At 35.1% G+C, this 21749-nt stretch overlaps 2 protein-coding genes across 4 annotated transcripts in view; one reads left to right on the top strand and one right to left on the bottom strand.

The window, feature by feature from the left end:
* The window catches only part of LOC123535922 (uncharacterized), a 50737-nt gene extending 38500 nt beyond the window's left edge, over nucleotides 1-12237 (top strand). For both annotated transcript variants that reach the window (XM_053529218.1, XM_053529217.1), the window contains 5 exons: nucleotides 8-210; nucleotides 1586-1656; nucleotides 3272-3352; nucleotides 7507-7701; nucleotides 10036-12237. In XM_053529218.1, coding sequence (XP_053385193.1) covers nucleotides 8-210; nucleotides 1586-1656; nucleotides 3272-3352; nucleotides 7507-7701; nucleotides 10036-10089 — 604 coding nt within the window. In that variant the 3' untranslated portion in view covers nucleotides 10090-12237. The remainder of the gene's footprint in view (nucleotides 1-7; nucleotides 211-1585; nucleotides 1657-3271; nucleotides 3353-7506; nucleotides 7702-10035) is intronic.
* A 3654-nt stretch (nucleotides 12238-15891) lies between these two features.
* LOC123537401 (uncharacterized) overlaps nucleotides 15892-21749 on the bottom strand; it is a 43678-nt gene continuing 37820 nt past the window's right edge. For both annotated transcript variants that reach the window (XM_045321105.2, XM_053529215.1), the window contains 2 exons: nucleotides 21071-21156; nucleotides 15892-17771 (listed from right to left, as the gene is read on the bottom strand). In XM_045321105.2, the coding sequence (XP_045177040.1) occupies nucleotides 17653-17771; nucleotides 21071-21156 (205 nt within the window). In that variant the 3' untranslated portion in view covers nucleotides 15892-17652. The remainder of the gene's footprint in view (nucleotides 17772-21070; nucleotides 21157-21749) is intronic.

Genomic DNA, 21749 nt, shown 5'->3' with positions numbered 1-21749 from the left:
CATACAGTTTCACCGTGGAGGTTTGGTTGAAACTGGATAGCGGTTACACGACTGGACCATATCCAATTTTCTGTACGTCAAATGGCACCCTATGTCTTTGGGTGGAGAACTCGGTGATATATGGTGGATATGGAACACAGTCTGTAGTGTCGTCTTCAACATTGTCTGCTGACGTCTGGTATAATATCATATACAGGCACAGCATAGAAGGTAGCGATTTTTATGTCCCCCAACGAGATGAACATATAGATGCTTTGTCCGTTACACTTTCTTTATCTGAAGTTTCAAATCACACAGGACGGATAGAAAGATGGATTCGGGGATCCTCTCCTATTAAAAATCAAAATTTACAAGATAAATTCTACATTTTTATGCCATTTCATTAAAAAATATTAGCAAACCAGGTTGAAAAGTACACACTACTTGCCTGAAAAACTTGAATAGTGATGACGGATTTGAAGTCTTCCCTGAGAAATTTTGAAATTCTACAAGACAAAATACTGCATTTTTTATGCAGTTTCAGACAAAAATATGTGAGCAGTTCAGGATGAAAAACACTGAGTACTAATCTGGCTAATTTGGAATATGTTTTGGTAGGGGTTCAGGGGTCCTGCCCAAGAAAATTTGAAATTCAAAATTTTAAAGTCATTTCAGACAAAGTAAACCTGAACATTTCGTGTTGAAAATTCCACTACTAGCTCGAATAATTAAATATATGAATGAATGAATAGTGGGTAGTAATGTCCAGGAACTAGGAACATCCCTACCGAGGGAAATCATGCTCTTTCGAGTTTAGACATTTGTTTAGCAAACTGACATTGATTTTTGTAAATATTACCTACTGCAGGTGAGTAAAAACTGATTAACTATTTGTAGTTGTTACCAGTTACTCTGACACTACATATTACTATATACAATTTTCTGAAATTTGTGATGATTACCTTATTATCTCCTGTTCATTCTTTTGTTTTTGTTTCGTATTTTTGTTTGGCATAAATGCATGCACATTGTTGAAAGAATGCATTTACTTCAGATAAATTGTCTTTAATTTTTTTTATATAATTTACTTTGCTTCAGATGACTTCAACAACTATCGTTATCTTTCGAACAGCCTAGTTCGATTTATTTATGCCTGTTTAAGAAGTTACAAGCATTTTGTTAGTATTTGGCCCAACATACTATTTTAACATAATTTGGATGTGCCGAATCAAATAAAAAAATATGTTGGTAAAAAATTGGTGCAAAAATGTCCACTATTTTTTTTTATTATTTCCGTTGATATCATTTTATAAAAAAATGTTTTCATTTCCATATTATTAGCATATCTGCATACATACCTATCAATAAAATGTATATCTAGTTAAAAATGTGTAATTTCCGAGGTTCAAAAAAAAAATTGCAAATCCTTGTTGCTTTAAAAGACAATTATGATTTCTGTACCGTGAAATAATCGAAAGAATGCCGTTAAGCATTCTGTATGTTAATTCTAGTATGTAACATATTGGTCAAATTGAGCTATGTTTGAATGTTATGCGTATTTGAATACCATGAAGGCTTTTGCTCATTTGCTGGACGATAATTTCAGACGAGACCATTGCTATATTTATTGATGGTGTTCAAGACAGTATAACAGCAGGTGTGTCGATGGTCAACTGGGTAAGTGTATGATTTGGGACTGTTTTATTGTCAAAGTTCGTTCTGGTCAAAACCATGTTGGTATAGGTGTTGTTCAGTTATTTAAACTTTTTATACTAGTGTCAGTTTTGTCAAAATAGATATAACCTTTCTGGCTGTTGTTTAACTGTGGCATCTTTATCTTTTTCAGATCATTTTATTTTTTAAAAAAGTGTCTGACAGGTTTTATCTTTGGTTTTAAAATGAATAATGTAATGTTTTTACGGTACCCTAGGTAACCGAAGGTGGGCATATTAAAATCGCACTGTCTGTGCGTCCGTACGTATAAATTCTTGTCGGGGCTGTAACTCTGCCATCCATGAAGGGGTTTTGAAATAACTTGGCATAAATGTTCACCATAATGAGACGACCTGTCATGCGCAAGACCTAGAACCCTAGCTCCAAGGTCAAGGTCAAGGTCACTTAGAGATTAAAGGTTAACAGGATCTGTTTCGTGTCCGGTCCATAACTGCCATCCATGAAGGGATTTTGAAATAACTTGGCATAAATGTTTACCATAATGAGACGACGTGTCATGCGCAAGACCCAGACCCCTAGCTCCAAGGTCAAGATCACACTTAGAAGTCAAATGTTAACACGGTCTGTTTCGTGTACGGTCCATAACGCTGCCATTGATGAAGGGATTTTGAAATTACTTGGCATAAATGTTTCCCTCAATAAGACGACATGTCATGCGCAAGATCCAGACCCTTAGCTCTAATGTCAAGGTCACACTTGGAGGTTAAAGGTTAACATGGTCTGTTTCTTGTCTGGTCCACAACTCTGCCATTGTTGAAGGGATTTTAAAATTACTGGGCATAAATGTTCCCTATATTGAGATGACGAGTCTTGCGTAAGACATATACCCCTAGCTCCAAGGTCACACTTAGAAGTCAAAGGTGTTTCTTGTCTGGTCAGTAGCTCTGCCATTTATCAAGGGATTTGAAAATAATTTGATACAAATGTTAACCATACTGAGAAGGGTGTGTCACGCTTATGACCCGGGTGTCTTGGGTCAAGGTCACGAAATGTTGTGTGTGATGTTTTTATGCGCAGACAATTGTAGCATTCTTGGGCTTGCTTCGGGGAGCATTTGTCACCAATAGTGACAGTTCTTGTTATCCCAGCTTCCCGGCCTGTTACAGCTGGAAACTTGAACCCACGATCGGAACCCCAGGCTGTTACATTTGGAACCTCGGCTATTATAATTTGAATATCGGCCCATTTAAATACAGTTGGAAGCTCGACCATTACTAGTTGAACCTATTCGGTTACAAATACAACCTCGGCCTATTGCAGTTCTAACATTGGCCCTTTACAGCCTTAAAATTGGAACTTCGGTCCGTTATATCTCAAACCTCTTGTCTATTACATAAAAATAACTGAGGATTTGCAAGTCATGGGCATGGTCTATGTAGCGTATAATATATAACATTCGATGTTTCTTCTAAACCGCAAAGGGATAAGAAAACAATATATAAGTAGAGTGTAGAATTGAAATCTCATTAGAGTGTAGAAGTCTACATGTATAAAAAATATACTTTAATTTCTTTTAGGGAAATTTAATATGAAGATTATATATAAATAACAATTTCAGACTGTTGAAGCTGAGACACATGATCTGACGGTATACCTTGGCAAACAGAACAATACTTACTTCAGGGGTACAATAGATGAAGTATGCTCTTTATGATAATTCTTGTTTTAATATCCTCTGTGTATACTGTTTGCATTGATTCCGAACTCTGCTGTTTCTAATTGTAATAGCTTGGTATTCTGTTAACAAGTCAATACCAGACTGGATCATATCCATAAACGGTCTATAGTTTCCTCACACAAAGAGGGATGGCATTCCAAACCAGTGTAATTAGTCATTTTGTTCGGTTTATGACAGGAAATCATTTCAAAGAATGAAATGTGCCACGAGAGAGATGTCCAATACTGCATCGTTTTGGATATTAGAGTAAATCTATCCTAAAGCTCGAGCAGTTGTTATTATGAATTATACAACTGTCTGAAATAACAGTACGAATGCCTTGTATAATATGTACAAATATACGTTTTAGACGAAAATAATCATGTAGTTGTTTTGTAATTATGTTTGCTAGATGCATGACCTAGAATCATTTTGTCTAGATATGTACATAGAGTTCCGAATTCGGCTTCGGTCAAACGACAGCATGTCAAAACGCATGCGATCAGCTGTTTAGACGACTCGTAAAAATAAGAATAAATTCATTTAATTCATTTGATATAATCTCTTCAGATCTGTGATGTAATAATATATTCTAGAGCGATGGGACCAATTATCGGCGTATACCAATGAATGTTGCAATAACCTCTTCAGTTTGTAGAAAGAAATATTTTCTGTGTGCAGTATCCGCATACTCACTCCCGATTTTTCAACTTCCGGTACAGGCATATGACAGCGACGCTTCTAATTAAAAGTGTACTCGAAAATGCCCCAGTTAAACAGATTATAATTTTTACATTTTAGCGCATTTGCGCGTAAATTGGGGACCAAGAGGGCATGATTTCACTCATGACTGTTATAGGCTTGGCAGTTATATATCCGCATGTTTTCGAGTTGTTTATTTGCAAACGAAGGTAGGTTGTTTATTCAGCAGAACTCTTTATGCAATGTGGCAATATGAGAGTAACTAATTACAGCCGACTAGCATTTCACTGCTGCTACATATTCTTTTCATTTTCTTGAAGCAAATGTGCTGTGGAAAAATGTCTGTGACTTAGTGAAAATCAAAATCTATTTCAAAATGGAACTGAAGTAACTGAAACAAACAACAATTTCTTTTGTTGGTATGAAATCTAAAATCACTTCATACATGCCGAATGTATTTCATTATGGAATTGTCTTAATAAAATAAGAAAACGGAATATCTTACTTTTACATCAGAACAACTTAAAGTAAAATAATTCCTCTGACATATCATTTTATTCAACCCCTCACAATTACCGCCATCGTGAAATAGAAATAAACGTCACTTGTTAAATCGCATCACTCAACAATACTATAAAAACATAATAGTAATATGTATTTATGAAGAGTCAATTTATTATCTTTTCCCACCCTTTTAATCATATCTGTAGTAAATGTTTGAAACATCGAAACTCGAAAGACGCCTTTTAATTACAGTAGAGTGTACATGAAGATGCGACAGAAGTACAAATTAAAGGAATCAAAATAACGTTATTGAGTTTTAACCTATTTCGTATTTGGAAAGTTCTAAATTTCACTTTGCATCATTTTTTTTTTTGCGGGGGGGGGGGGGGGGGGTGTCGAAGTTGGTCCTTCCTAGAGTACAGCTTCGAGTGTGGGAGGTTGTGGGTTCGTTCCCTAGCCGCGTCCTTCAAATGACCTGAAAAAATGGTAAAAGTAGCTTACTCGCTTGACACTCAGAATTAAGAGGACAGTGTTAGGATCCGGTTTCAGTATAATGCGTCTAGGTTTGATATCATGTCATGTGTCTACGGCGTGACATTCTAGAGAGGTAGCACTATAAAAGTAGACTCTGTCATTTATGATTGAAAAATTATTGAAAAAGACGCTTAACTCGAACACAAATGCATACACACATCTACGATACGCCGAGCATAGTAACAATTCCGAAGTAGACCGCTCAGGTTTTTCTCAGTCTGTAAATAGCACGACATTCTTATGTTGTCATTACCTTTTTCGGCGAACGCCGTCTAAGAACGAATTCGTTACCTATGCCACGTGACTTCAGTTTGCAAATCAAACTACTTGATAACGCATTATAGATAATTTATCAAAATGGAAGATTTATGCAACACTCTGCCTGATTGGACGAGAGTGTCAATTTCTTTCACTCTGTTGATTGTGCTACGCTGAGTGAAATGTAGACAAAGCGTTTATCCTAAACGACGCTGTTCACAGTTTTAAAGCTAACTTTGGCTCAGTATATTTAGCAAGAATATTGATATATCTCAAAATGATAAGTAAGTTTAATAAATATGATAAAAACCTGTTCAGATACCAACATATATCAAATTAAAGAAAGAGCTGAATACGGTCTGCGTAGCACATGAATAAGGGTGTGATAAGAGTCTTTTATGTAGAGAAATGCTTTTTAAAAGATTTTCCTTGTTACAATTGTCGTCTGTATATGAAAAGGTTTCTTGCTTTTGTGACTTATTCAGATTGCATATTAAAATGAGTACTTGTTTGCTTTGATATATTTGTTATAAATTATTTAACTGATTTATTATATATGAATATTTTCTTTAGTATGGTATGCAAATATTGAACTCAGTTGAAATCTGTTTTATTATGTATATGCTATATAATGACTGAATCTCATTACACTGAAATGAAGGTACGCTGCATACAGTTTATCTATGTGATATGACTACGGTCAAACTTTGCTTATGAAACAGAAATATTGAAATAATTACAATTGTATGTTTTGCTTGACCTTCACTTTTTTATAGGTGTGACGCCATTGTCCAAAGATTCATGAATAGCGAATATGCATTTGTTAAAGCGGGATCAGTTGGCCTATTTTAGAAATAAATAAAAATGATAAATAAAAAATGCTTTGATTGATTTTTTCTCATGTATTCTAATCAAACTTGATTTGTAGCATCTTTCTTAGGCCCGCAGCCAACATTGTTCAGCTGGGACATTTGACCCCTTTTATGGGCTGCTAGAGCTAAAACTAGAAATGCCTTTATACAGCGTCTCATGAACAGCTTGGTTGATCTTTGTCATACTTGGTCTGGAACATCATTATAAGGTCCTCTTCCAAATTTATTTATATAGGAACTTGGGCCCTATTAGGGACCACTATAGCTAAAAGTAGATATGCCTTTCTTCGCATTAACCACTAAAATGTAATGGATTTTTATCAAACTCGATGTGTAACAATATCGTAAGGTCTCCTGCTATTTTGTTACAAATGGGGATAGGGACCAATTTAGCTAAAAATATAAACACATTTAATGACCTCTTCTCATGAACCGCTTCATGAATCTTCATCAAACTACTGCTGTAATTATTCGTCTAAGGATAAACGAAACAAAATTGCAACCCTACGAAACCTTTGCGAAAAATTAAAAGAGAACCATTTAAATTGTTAAAGTGCTGTGTTTAGTTTTGCAATTTGAAAAATGTTAGATGAAAGATGAATGTTAGATGAAAAATTCATAAACTTCTTTCCTTATTACAATCCGCCGACCATCATTTTTAAAGATATTTCTTGTTTTGTTTAAAGTGGCTTTATGCGCATCTTACTGCACAAAGTGTGTTTTGGTGAATGTTTTATAAAAGCAATTTTCGGTTGCTATGCATTTAAATGTGTTAAATTCACGATAATGCCGCATAAATATTTGAAGTTGATGCTTTAGAAATAAAGAAATCGGACTAATGAAATAATAGTTCTTCTCTTCAGTCTTCACAGTGATCTCCCTTACCTAAAGGTAAAGATATTTCTGAAGTTGAAGGGAAGCAACTCCTGCGTGCAGTTTGGTGTTTCTTAAAAAGACTGCCCCAGTCAAAATAAGAAAAGTCATATTTGGAAACTTATTATTTCATACTGGTAACAGGAAGAGTTTGGTATATTGGGTTAAAAGCTATAATTTCTTCCACCCTTTTTAAACACACATCTATTTCAGCTGGATTTTTACTTGAAAAATGCACATAATTCCACTTTAAACAAACCAAAGAGAGACATTTTACGCCGATCTTTGGTCCCACCACTGTAACGTTTCAATGTGGCGTGTATGAAAAACAGTGTTCTTGCTTTAAAGTTAATTTATTTTAATTATTTTTCGAGCGTTTCATTTCTGTTCTAGCTGCGTCTTTATTCTGTCGCCGTACCGGATACTGATATATCCTCACACATAAGTTTGGTAACCCTTGAAAGACCAATGTTCAAAGATTATGGGGTACTACATTTCAAGATGGAGGAAACAGCTGGAACGGGCAATTTAACAAATTCTGCTTCACTTACGGCTACTTCAGATCTGTCCGGAGGTAGCTTTGTTACGGTAAGCAATTTATCTGAGTTAAACACGATGTTTTATTTTATAGTTATATTCATTAAAGATAATTTTAAGACCAAATTTGGCCCTTAAATAAACGCCCTCTTTTGCAGAATGAATTTGTAGCCGCAGAATCATTTCAAGTTTCTTGAATTACAACTTGTATCAATGGGACAAAGTGTGGAAACCTTGAAACATAACTAACTGCTATAAATTATTGTTTGAATTTCAGTTTTTATACTTAACATTACATTTTTATGACATTGTGTATACCGAATAGAATTTTGTAAAATTTTATATGCAAGGAACACAACTCTCTTATAAATATTCATCAGCTTATTTATCCTTTTCCAACGGGTTTTCGTAATTTTGTTCAAGACTGTAATGACTGCCACGCCGGAAATTGATGAAAAAGTCAAAATAATGATAACGTTTAAAATCATGACTGTGCTAAGTTACACACTCTCTTTCTTTCCTTTTTTTTTGTAGGTGGGATGGGGTTGTAATTCATTCCTATCCTACATGCAAGTGTATCCAGATTTCCTGAGTCCAATATATAGGCGGAAGCTTACATCATTCATTTTTAAAACTTGCTGATACATTGTATCATTGTATCCTATATAACAAATTTGAAATCATATTTAAGCCTGTATGATGCATAAAAGAATGTCTAAAAAGAGGCAGTATTTGGGATGCCGATTGCAATAAATAATTATCCTGTGCAAGACCAAGAGTAGGCACGTATTTCACGTGCTCCTGCTGCATGTCGTTTACACAGATAACCATGTCAGGCTCTGGTAAGTCATTTTTGAGTTATTTAGATAATTTTCTGTGAACCAACCTTGTCCACCGTACATACGTACAGGAATGATTCTAATGTTTGGTATGTTCTGGTTTCCGCATCCGTTTCGAGATTGCCTCTGCACATTGAGGTTTCTGTAAAAGATACAGTTTACACCCTACACGAGAATGGTGAAGAAATGGCCAATTCTGTGGCTTTTTGCCATATAGTTACCTTCTGTTTGGCATGTAAAAGGGAAATTTAATCAGTTTCATGGTACAACTGACCGCTTGTGTCACAGCAGATTCTTAGATCGATTACTTTTCTTCTCACTTTTTAACAACACAGCACGCATTACTTTTTATATGTATATTTTTAGTAATTAGGGTAATACGCCGACTAAATGAAGCTGCAAAAATCCTGAATTAATTCACGCTATTTGAGATTCTCAAACTTCTTTTTGTTTCGCACCTTCGATAATATAAAATATGTCTGCTACAAATCTACATTTCGTCCGTCAGCCTTGGCCCAACGAGACCGAACAAGAATAAAGATTTAAGCCGACAAAATCACATATTTGTGAACACGGTAGTTGCCATCAAGAATTGTGTTCAAAATTCGTTTGCAAATTCATTTCCGTTCAATTAATTCAGTTTACGTAAAGGATTTTAAGTGATCTTTAAAATCAAATACTCGTAGAGTATTTACACACACCTTTCATCATAAACAAATGTGTGTAACTTATTATGTTCTTTACACCATACAATGAATTACGTAACTAAGTGTACACATATGTTGGATTTTGGCATTAGAATATTTGTGATAACTAAACAATTGATGACAAACAAAAGATTTGAAGAATCATGTTGTAATAATTCAAAACATTTTGCAGCCTTTTGGTTCAAAGACAATTCATTACTGTGTTCTTTTCTTCGACAATCGTAGCTATAAATCGAATGGAAAAAAAAACCTTAAAAAGTTATGGTATTGTTTAAAATGGAAAGAAATATCATTAAAATGAAAACCTATACATTGACATATATTCTTAAAGTGACATTCTATGTGTAAACGTGATCATGTCTGAGTGAGGTGTAAACACGATAATGTTTGGTAGAATATATCTAAGAATCAATTTTAAACAAAGTATACTCATGAGTCGAAACTTGTTTTCCTCCCTCAATATACATGCTGAACAGATGTTAAATAACCACTTTAAAATTGTGAATTTTGTCATTTCTTTTTTCTGTAAACCACTTTTGTGTTTGGTGTAAACTTGATCTGTGCAGGAAACCTTACTGTGCAAAGGTAATCTTATTTAAGACAGACTGAACTTCAGGAACATTCATTGAAAGCTCTAGAATACGGTGGACTATGCTTTTTTATCGAGAATGGTCTAAATAACTAAAAACAATGACTAACCAGAGCTCGAAGCGGTGTCAATTCGGTGTAAACAAGATCAATGCAGCAGGTGCGCATGCCGTACTTGCCTACCCTTAAAGCCATTACAGTAAACTTGTTACCAGTCTATTCTTGTTTTCACTACGATTATTCTTTTTCAGAGTTACCAGCAATACAGTCAATTTGTGCTGACGTACCCCAACAACAGACGTTAACTCTCAAAACTGAATTTATGAGCTGTGAACATTTTAATTATTGATGCTACTGTACTGTTGTGAAGCCATTTGTAGTCTGTGTCATGTCACCATTACGGAGAATCGCTATGAAATTTATATGAGATTTCTTTTTTGGGGGGTGGGGGCGTAATTTGTGGCGCGGTGTTCATGTCATGGTTGATATGCTCCTGTTAATATTTTACATGTTTCATTTAGCAATATATCATATATTTCTTACCGAAATAATTCTTTGTATTACAGTGATACTTAAAAGCTGCTCTTATGCGAACTTGCTTCATTTTACTGTTATTTTATATTATTTTCTGTTGTTTTTATGTTCATTTAATTTTGCATTTTTTTATTGTTGTATTATTGAACATCAGGCCGACATAAATGTAAGTCATAAGACAACTTTACAGCTTTTGCTGGTGGGGGAGACTTAAGGTGCCCCTTCGCGTATTATTTCATGCCTAAGTGGGCACCTCAATAGAACTAACGAGCTTCCGTAAGCCAGCTTCGTGAGATTAAAGAATTTTAACACTCCAAGCTTCAAACTAACAGCGGGGAGGTGCAAGAGATTCGAAGTCAGAGAGCTGAACGACTAGAATTTAACCCGTTAAACTTCATAGAATGATTACCTGTGCTCAGTTAATGACTCATATTGCTTGTGGGGGTCGGGGTGGGGGGGGGGGGGGGGGGCGGGTACAGATCAATGTCACAGTGGCATTTGGACTAAAGATATTTTACAGTACACAACACAACCAGTGGGCCTACTGTCTAAGAGGGGATTCGTGGCCAGGTGATTACAAGTCAAATGGTTTATCGCGGCCAGAAATTTGTACAAACCGGACAGAAGTTGCAAAATTGTCATTTGTGCAGGAAAGAAGCGTTTACCGTAATGTCCAGTACTGGACAGGTATAGTGACCATGCACGGACACAGCCAGTTTTCCCAGAGGGGGGCCGATCCCCTTCCCCACCTGGACATTTTGAAATTTAGCACTTCATTTTTTGCATTCTGGGACAGTTTTATGGACTAACTTGTTAAATTTGGGAAAATGATAAAATCAAGCTTTCTTGAAGGTAAAATTCTTAGTTTCTTTTAGATGAATAATATGAATTATGTCGGGGTCGTATGTATAGCAGCAGCCGCATATACTTTACATGCAGTCCTAATGTTGCCTTTTTCGAAAAACATTTTCTTTCCTTCTTGTCTTCTTTCCTTTTTTAAAGATTTTCCAGCGGGGGTCCGGACCCCCGGTACCCCCCCCCCCCCCCCCCCCCCCCCCCCCACTCTTGATCCACGCATGGCGACATACCGTGCTTTCTGTTTATGCAGGTAAAATACTCTATGGTGATTAGGTCATGATCAAAGTGAAATTCTCGGTGACCTTGGGGCTGAAAATTGTTACCTGGAAATAAGCTGGATTCTTCAAATATCATACTCCTATTGCCTGTGATCAATAGATACTCTCAATTTAGTGTTTGTCATCAGCATACTTCATATTGCACATACATACCTAGGCTATCTCTTGTTTAAATTTTGTTGATTAGTTGTGCTTGCATAGAATATCTTTTGTCATTCCTTTTCTGTGTTAAGAAAAAATAAACTTGCATCGTAGTATGGTTTAACTCTTGAAACAAATGTTCTTTGTGAGATGGCTGGATATTGCATGTCAATTCACATTTCCATTTAAATGAAGCGGTATGCGGAGACACGTGCTTTATTAAAATCAATTTCTAGTTACGTTACATCAAAATTGTTTAAAGAAATTAACGAAAGAAAGTTGTTATTGGGAAGGTGAATCAAGCTATTCAATGTTGTTGGTTTATGCATATGTGTGTTATCCACACATACAATAGTCATTGATGATTGTGTGTAAAGTCTGAATTATTAACCACATATGATGAAAATCAGAAAGCTCCATAATCAACTTGTATGGTGGTTTCCGGAGAAATCTATTCACCCTCTGATGAACACAATTTGAGAAAATGGTGACAGTAGTTGGACTCTCGTCTGCATTTTAATTAGTTAAGTCAGTAACCAGCCTGACCTGTTATTGTACAAGTGTATTAATTCTTGATATTTTGCTGGTCAAAGTATCTTATTCATTTGTTACTCTGTTTTCTAAATAAAACACTAACAATTAGTACTCTAGTCTTGTTTATTAGCTCACCCTGAACCTTGTGTTACTGTAATGGTGCCGACGTCCGTCGTCAACTTTTTAGCTCACCTGAGCAATGCTCAGGTGAGTTTTTCTGATCGCTCGATGTCCGGCGTCCGTCGTCTGTCTGTCGTCCGTCAACATTTAGCTTGTGTATGCGATAGAGGCTGTATTTTTCAACTGATCTTCATGAAATTTGGTCAGAATGATTACCTTGATAAAATCTAGGCAGAGTTCGAAAATAGATCATCTGGGGTCAAAACCTAGGTAACTAGGTCAAATCAAGGAAACACCTTGAGTATGCGATAGAGGCTGTATTTTTCAACTGATTTTCATGAATTTTGATCAGAATGATAACCTTGATGAAATTTAGGCCGAGTTTGAAAATGGGTCATCTGGGGTTAAAAACTAGGTCACTAGGACAAATCAAGAAAAAACCTTGTGTATGCGATAGAGGCTGTATTTTTCAATTGATCTTCATGAATTTTTGTCAGAATGATTGCTTTGATGAAATCTAGGCCGAGTTCGAAAATGGGTCATCTGGGATCAAAAACTAGGTCACTAGGTCAAATCAAAGAAAAACCTAGTGTATGCGATAGAAGCTGTATTTTTCAATTGATCTTCATGAATGTTGGTCAGAATGATTGCCTTGATGAAATCTAGGCCGAGTTTGAAAATGGGTCATCTGGGGTCAAAAACTAGGTCGATAGGTCAAATTAAGGAAAAAAACCTTGTGTATGCGTTAGAGGCTGTATTTTTCAATTGATCTTCATGAATATTGGTCAGAATGATTACGTTGATGAAATCTAGGCCGAGTTCGAAGAAAAATCTTGTGTATGCGATAGAGGCTGTATTTTTCAGTTGATCGTTATGAAATTTGGTCAGAATGATTGCCTTGATGAAATCTAGGTCAATTTTGAATATGGATTATCTAGGATCAAAAACTAGGTCACTAGGCCAAATCATGGAAAAACCTTGTGTATGCGATAGAGGCTGTATTTTTCAACTGATTTTCATGAATATTGGTCAGAATAATTACCTTGATGAAATCTAGACAGACTTTGAAAATGGGTCATCTAGGGTCAAAAACTAGGTCACTAGGTCAAATCAAAGAAAAGCCTTGTGTATGCGATAGAGGCTGTATTTTTCAATTGATTTTCATGAAATATGGTCAGAATGATTGCCTTGATAAAATCTAGGTCGAGTTTAAATATGGGTCATCTGGAGTCAAAAACTAGGCCACTAGGTCAAATCAAAGAAAAACCTTGTGTATGCGATAGAGGCTGTATTTTTCGATTGATCCTTATGAAATTTGGTCAGAATGATTGCCTTTCTGAAATCTAGGTCGTGTTCAGATATGGGTCATCTGGGGTCAAAAACTAGGTCACTAGGTCAAATCAAGGGAAAACCTTGTGTATGCGATAGAAGCGGTGTGTTTCACAGGTGAGCGACCTAGGGCCATCTTGGCCCTCTTGTTACTTTAAACGACTTCTTGTCATGAACAACATGTTGGTTCTTCATCAAACATAGAACATATGTGTACTAGTGTAATGTTATTTCAAAGAAGAATCAGTTCGCACTATGTTTACCTGGTATCACTTCTGCTAGTGCTCGCTAATCAATTATTCCTGACTACTTTATTAAATACTACATTTCAGTTACACTGTTTTATGAATTCATTTGTATATATTTGTATTTAAGTGAAACAATATATATATACTCTGGATATAGAATGGCCTTCCTTTTCACATCAAATCTGCTTATTCTGACGGCCATTTCAAATCCAGAAACGTGTTGCGTTTATATTTTGAATTATTTGCACTATGCACATTTGTTTAATTAAGAGCAATATAAAGGAATAATACATTTCTTGTAAAACAAAAACATTTAATGTTACTATAATTAAAGGCTCATAATGCTTTGTTTATAATGTGGCTGCCACATTTTCTGTTATGAACATAAGATACATTAATTTCCTGTTAAATACGATTTCATCAACATTTGTTAAAGGTTTAAATATTGCTGAACATACTAGAATGTTTCATTGAATCTATTGTTTTTAGCTCGACTATTCGAAGAATAAGTAGAGCTATCCTACTCACCACGGCGTCGGGGTCGGCGTCACACCTCGGTTAAGTTTTTCGTACCAGTCCACTTTTTGACAAAGTCTTTTGAGATAAAGCTTTGAAACTTTCAACACTTGTTAACCATCACCATGTCCAGTTGTAGGCAAGAGTACATAACTCTATCAATGATTTTGGCTGAATTATGGCCCCTTTTAACTTAGAAATCTTGGTTAAGTTTTTCGTACCTGTTCACATTTTGTGTAAAGTGTTTGACATATGGCTTTGAAACTTTTATCACTTGTTTATTATAACAGTCTCTATCTGTAGGCAAGATTTCATAACTCTGCCAACTATTTTGGCTGAATTATGGCCCTTTTTGGACTTGAAAATTGATTTAGTTTTCATACAAGTCAACGTTTTGTCAAAGCTATTTGACATGTGGCTTTGAAACTTTTAACACGTGTTCATGGTTTCCATCTGTAGGCAACAGTACATAACTCTGTCAACTATTTTGGCTAAATTATGGCACTTTTTGGACTTGGAAATCAGTGAAGTTTTTCGTACCAGTCTATATTATGCCTAACCTGTTTGTCATATGGCTTTGAAACTTTGACCATTTGTTTACCTTCATAGTCTACTTACCTAGGACAAGAACTTGAGCTCAGTTATGGCCCTTTTCTGGACATAGAAATTAGTTAGGTTTCGCATACCATTCGATATTTTGTCTATCAACTATATGGCTTTGACACTTTGAACACTTGCTTACCAACATGGTCACACATTGCATTATAGTGCAAAACTTATCCAAATCCACAAATGCAGGTACATTGTTTGTCTTATCTGTTCCTTTTCTTTTGTCTGGAAATCTCAGGTAATATTTTGACTCTATATTTCTATCAGTGCTTCGAAAAGTCGAGCGCGTTGTCAACAGACAGCTCTTGTTTATTACCGCCCTTTATGGCTCTAACTATAACAGTTCATGTGCAATATTAAAAGTAGTGCATTTCTAACCATGTAATTGCTCATATAATCTATTTGAAAAGTTGTTTCGTCTGTTTTTAAGATAAAACTTTAAAGCATTATGACCTTTAATATTGTCATTGTAATATCTTATGATTATTTCCCCTGTCGTCGGTATTTGATGTTGCTCCGATAGATAACATTTTGAATGCCCGATGCATTTCAGTTGAATGCGCTCGATACTTGCTTCGTAAACCGTGCATTGTGCTATACTGGCCGTAGGAGGAACTTGCTTCCTGAGGGCTCGCTGTGCTGTATTGGCCTCGGGAGGTACTTACTTCTAGAACAGTTGGCATAGGGATGCACTACCATCTTGAAAAACGCGCTTTGCTTATTGGCCTAGGGAGACACTACTTTCATGTAAGATGTATTGTACTATACTGGCCTGAGCCTAGGTCAGTTACTCGGATTGTGACTTAAACTAAAATTGGACTGGCTATATCTTCAGAGGCAGTACGAGCAAGGAATAATAACAAATAAATACATTCAACTAATGTGTTAATCAACAAAAAATTACCATTTTATTACATAAATTATGATATCTTGAGTAAAATTATCAGCATTCTATAACAGAACAAAATAGATATAAAGATAGAAGTAACGCCATTTAAACTTAAGCAGAAAAATATACGATATCTTGTAAACGCAATTATTATAATATTGAATTATAAATTTTCTTGAACCTTACTGTTAAATTACTTTAGATTTGTATAACATGAACACTCAAAGCACACAATATAGTCTTTACTTCCAGGTTTCAAAATGCTCATGTACGTAATTTACGCTATGACGTTACTAAATATAACACTTGAATTATTGGTTTCAAAGTTTATTATCAAAGATCATTATTAATCATTGTTAATGAAACTGAACACCATGCAACATATTTTCAACAAAATTATTTCAGAAAGAGTGATTATAATCTTGCACAAATAAAGATGATAGAACATTTTTAATCTTTCACGGTAAATTAAATGCTTGAATTTTATCAACATTTTTTATGAATAAGTACATGAGGATACTTACTGTAAATCATTTGAGTTTTATCCAGTTTAGAATATTATATGTTATATATTAATACTGCATTTTACATTAAATACTTATTTTGCGTTACTAAAATTTTTTTGGATATATAAAATAAAGTACATGTACGATGTAGATGTTTCATTAAAATCTAAACATTTGAGCTGGCCTTATTAAAATGTTCGTGATATTTATTTATTTATAAGTGAATCAATATTTCTCTAAATTTTTTATAGTATTCCAAACCTGTTTCAGAATGAATCTAATTTAATTTTTGTGGGTGTTCATAATAATTGTTGATATGGTTATGAATATATTATTAAATACTCCTAGAAATATGCACAGTATATCTCATAAATACAAATTGTCTTTCAGTATATAAAATGAATCTAAATTAGATTTAACCGCTGCTTTTGATGCTGTGATATGTATCTTTAAATGTTCGTCAGAAGACATTGAGTGTTCTTTGGAACTGTTTCAAATGGTTTAAATTGTTTCAAATCTGTTTGAGTTAGCATGTCTAAGTATGCATATGATATAATGAAGAATACTCCGGTATCTTCCAACAGATATTCAACATTATGATTATGCACCAGTACGTTACAGACTGTGTTGAGTACTTCACAATCGGTTCTAATTGTTTTCAGTTAGTTAGTTTAGTTTATACAACATGTACTTATTTGTTTTAGCTCGATTGTGACAAAAGCTTCAAGCTTATTGGAACCACTCTCGAGTCCGCTTCCTGGAAAAACCAGTACTGGATGGTCCGGAATATATATATTGTATTCAAAAATATCTAGTATTAAGCATGAAAAATAAAACTATTTTTATGCATTTAGTGTGTTTAAGCATCCTGGAATCAGTTCTTTTCATAACATACGAGGATTAATTAATGGTGGTTGAGTAGGAACATTGGCCCACCCATGTTACTAAAATTATTATAAGCTGACAGTTTTTGTACAAGTTCTTTTAATTCCAGTATTAGCGCAACCCTCTTGAACGGGTTTCAAGAAATTATGTGAGCAGAACTTATTCTACCTAGAGCAACAAACATCTGTATAACAAGACCAACGTATCTCTAAAGAAAAGAAAACACATAAATTCTTCTGAAGATTCTTTAACTGTGTGATTGTGAAAGTACCTCCATATGATCTGTCCACATGAAGCTAATAATATCAAATCTTAAAAAGTGCCGTATTATAATGAATTATTGCAGTTGATCTGTACGTAAGGAGTACAATCGAAAGGGTTCAAATATAAAACTAACACAAAGAACGGAATAATATCCATGTTAGAAAGTATTTTGTGTGTACTGTAGAAACATTTGTGTATTTATTCCATTGCTCTCCCGTGCTGAATTACGCCGCTTTCGTCTTCCGGGACCAGTTATACCAAACAGGCCTTGTCGAGCTGCAATAAATAAACATCTGTTACCCAAAATTCATTCTAATTACGTGCATGCATGGTAAGACTTACGACGTTGCGTACGTTGTTGGCGAACATCTGGAATTTGTAAGTTCCTTACACTTCAATGTTTCAGGAAATTCGTTTTAGAAATACGGTTGATAATATTTACAGAAATATGTATTTGTTTACAAATCTGCGACTACAGTCTGAAAGTACATACAATTGTCTGCAAATTGATATGCATAAGTCTAACGTTGAATATAAATTAAATTTATCACATGAAAATTGTAAAATCTAGCCGAAATGTCACAACCGTGAAATTAATGTAACGTCGACGTTATGTTTGAAAACTAATTCTAACACGATCCGATTCATTTTCCTATTAAACAAAGAAGGCTGGAGACAGTGATTTCTTGCATACCAGACGGGGATTTCCGGTATTTTTACCGGTGCTGGAAAACTCCATCTTACACCCCGGGGTGTAAGATGACTCTCGTGCTGTAAATGACGTATTACGAACTACATATATGTAGAAGATTTATGTAGTAATTTATATTTTATTTAAAAAACGGAATAAAAATTCAATACCTTGACTGTTCCTATTAGTTCCTGATAGTATATTTCTCGATTCAAATCACGTTATTTTATCAAAAATACATAACGTTACGCTGCAGCTGATAAAACAAAACCGGAACTAAACATTGTTATTTGTTTTGAAACGTCATGACGTCTTTCCTGTTTACGGACGTTGGTTTCCCGCGCTTTGTTTAAATACACTGCTATAAGAAATAGTTCTAAAAGGAAAGCCGTTCGATTGATTTTATTTTTATTATTATTTCTTGAAATCGGTATGCAAGAAAAAGAATCAATCACTGGTCGCGGGTAAAGATGGGAATATCCGGCACTCGGGTAACTGTTTAGGCGGTAACTCGGCTGGAAGCCTCGTTACCGCCTAAGCAGTTACCCTCGTGCCGGATATTCCCATCTTTACCCGCGACCAGTGAAAGATTCTTATATTATTAAACAACAATTCACTGTTCTGACGACAAATCACCGATGAGATATATTATTTCTTAAATAACTTATACGCATTAAAATTGTATCCGAACATTGCAATATAATTCACTGTCTGATAAATAATTTGACTGAATAAGCATCATTCGACATCTATATCAAATATTTCTTTTAAATATCGGAACGATATGATTTATGAAAACTGTAGCCCAAACACCCCAAGTAATCCCTGTAACGTCAAAGCGGTTAAAAACGACGATAACGTCAGTTACGCTAATGTACGCCAACAATGAGCGTAACGTCTTACCTGTTTATATAAATACTCAAAAAATTCTCACTCAAGTTATGTTATCTTTTTTATCACTGTCAAATACTGATATATTTTCATTACTGACACCATTTATATTAACACCGATAACCATTGGCGGTTAAGTCGTACAGCCATGATAGTTACAATAAGGTGACCGTAAAATAAAAAGCCACAAAATAAGTGCAACTTGGTACTTGCTGCTATGTGTCAAGTAGTCCTATGTGTATAAAACAATTTTGCAGCCACACTTACACTCGTGAAGGTCAACAACACGCCCTTTTTCGGACATCAGATGCTACTTTGCAAGTATGCAATGGTAGATTATGAGATTTGCACAGTGAAATATGTATGAGTTTGGCAATGGTGATATTTTGAGACTTTGGCGGGGCAAAACGAAATTGTAATCTAATCAGTGACGTCACACACCTCCAGTGAAATTTACATATTGATATTGAAAATATTGACGGATGTCTCATTGCAACTTAACTGAGTTGAATATATAACACTTTGAATTTCATCAATTTGACACATTCAAAGTGTATTTCACTCATGTATGTGACTTTTGAATTTAGAATTACATAATCTCTGCTATAACGGCTCAATGAATTTACGTCCAATTGATATCATCGTAACGTTTAATTAATATAAAATATTCATTATATAGTGTATCCAATTTTCGTTCAAATATGTTTTTTTTTTTAAATATTTAACAGCGACAAAAAAACAAGGTGTAATTATGACCCTATGTCTCTAATCTCAAACCACTGTACAAGAAACCTTTCTGCAAAATTACTTTGAAAACTAGCCTGCAGCTTCAGAAAATAATATCGTTATAGTTTTTGATACAGCCATGCATTTGTATATAGAAAACTCCTGGCAGCCAGATTTTTATTTCTTTTAATATTCTTTTGACAAATAAAGATGGTTTTTAACGATTTAGAGGGTTACCGAAAGTAGTATAAAATTAACGTAAAAAACGCAAATTACCACAATTTTCTATAAAATTAAAGTTGTTTACCTGCTTACTTTACACAGAAATACAAACGGATTAGTCATAATTTGTAAGAACTATAGTCATATTGCTTTATTAATCTCAGTTGGCTATAAAGAGTGTTATTCTGATTCAGTGTTCATAGAAATAATTTATAACATCATCATAAATCCTTGATATGGTTGTATATTCTGACTCAGGATTTACCGACTTCCGACAAGATGCAAATGTAAAATTGTTATTGTCAGCATTAATATGCAATGAATGTCAGATTGTTCACGTTTTGGATTTGTTACACTAGCTGTTATTCTAAAGCTTGTATCCTAATTCGCGTTTGTTTGTTTGTTTTGGGTTTAACGCCGTTTTTAAACAGTATTTCAGATAGGTAACGGCGAGCAGTTAACCTAACCAGTGTTCCTGGATTCTGTACCAGTACAAACCTGTTCTCCTTAAGTAACTGCCAACTTCCCCACATGAATCTGAGGTGGAGGACGAAAGATTTCGGACATAGGGCCTTTTATCAAATCGTCATGGAGAACATATGCCACGCCCAGGGATCGAACTAACGACCCCTCGATCTATCTCTATTGAGCTTAGCAGGTGGTTCCTGAATTGCGTATCTAGTGATTGTGTTACCATATCGCGAGGATATTTCCATTGTATAGTGTTCATATGTTTCCGAAATGAAGCTTTTACCGTCAACATTAAAAACATTCTTTGAACCCAAAATATTAATTTTGTAACAATAACACGTTCGTCATCAAATCAAGCTCTATAAGTCAATTCATCATTTTGTACTGCGACAGTCAACAGACTGACACAGTCGACTGCACCCAACCGACTGACATAACAGACTATGTGCTATACATGGCACACAGCAGAATATGCTCTGTGCTATATTTAACGATGATATCTTTCATCATTCCCATCCGAGGTAATGAGCTTTTGGGATAAGACGATGCAAAAAAGAACAGCTAAAGGACCTACCCATGACGGCGCTAGCGATGTTAGATCCTGCAGAAACTCTTGAGCCGTAACCTGCATCTGACAAATGTCCGCGCCGCTCCCTTGCCCTGAAAGAAAGTTTGAATATTTCTGAAATATTTTCATATATTTCGTATCTTATGCGTATTAGAATAAGACAACCCGGAACGACGCTCCACAACGTGAAGCAACGCTTGCCAACGCGAGGTGACGCTCGGTCATATAAAGTGTCATTTCAGCAATATCGTTACGCATTTTCGTGCATCTATCGCTGGTATTTTCAGGTTTAGCAGTGCATCACCAAACAATAAGAGATATTTGGCAGATGACCAACAATCTACCTGTCCAATAACATGCCGGTATTTTACCTACTGTCCCGAACAACTGGATACTTAAAAATTCTCAAAAAGTTTGTTCACCTTTGAAAATGAATGCCAATTGAAAAAAAACTAAAGAATTTCTGAAAATTACATCAAACCTAGTTCTGTGAAGCTATGTAACAGTTCTTTCAAAATAGCGACTTTTAGATGCATTGATGCCCCTTTATGCAGTCCTCTCCGGAATTCAGTGCATATACACGGGTGGTAAACGCGCAATCCAATGCCCACTGGGAATATGTGTAAATTGAGTTGCGCGACGTCCGGTGCTGGTGTTGCGCATCGATATACTGTATACAAAATCT

Source organism: Mercenaria mercenaria, chromosome 17 (genome assembly GCF_021730395.1).
Source record: "Mercenaria mercenaria strain notata chromosome 17, MADL_Memer_1, whole genome shotgun sequence".
Taxonomy (NCBI): domain Eukaryota; kingdom Metazoa; phylum Mollusca; class Bivalvia; order Venerida; family Veneridae; genus Mercenaria; species Mercenaria mercenaria.
The sequence above is the reverse complement of the archived record's forward strand: the minus strand, read 5'-3'. Positions and strand labels throughout refer to the sequence as shown.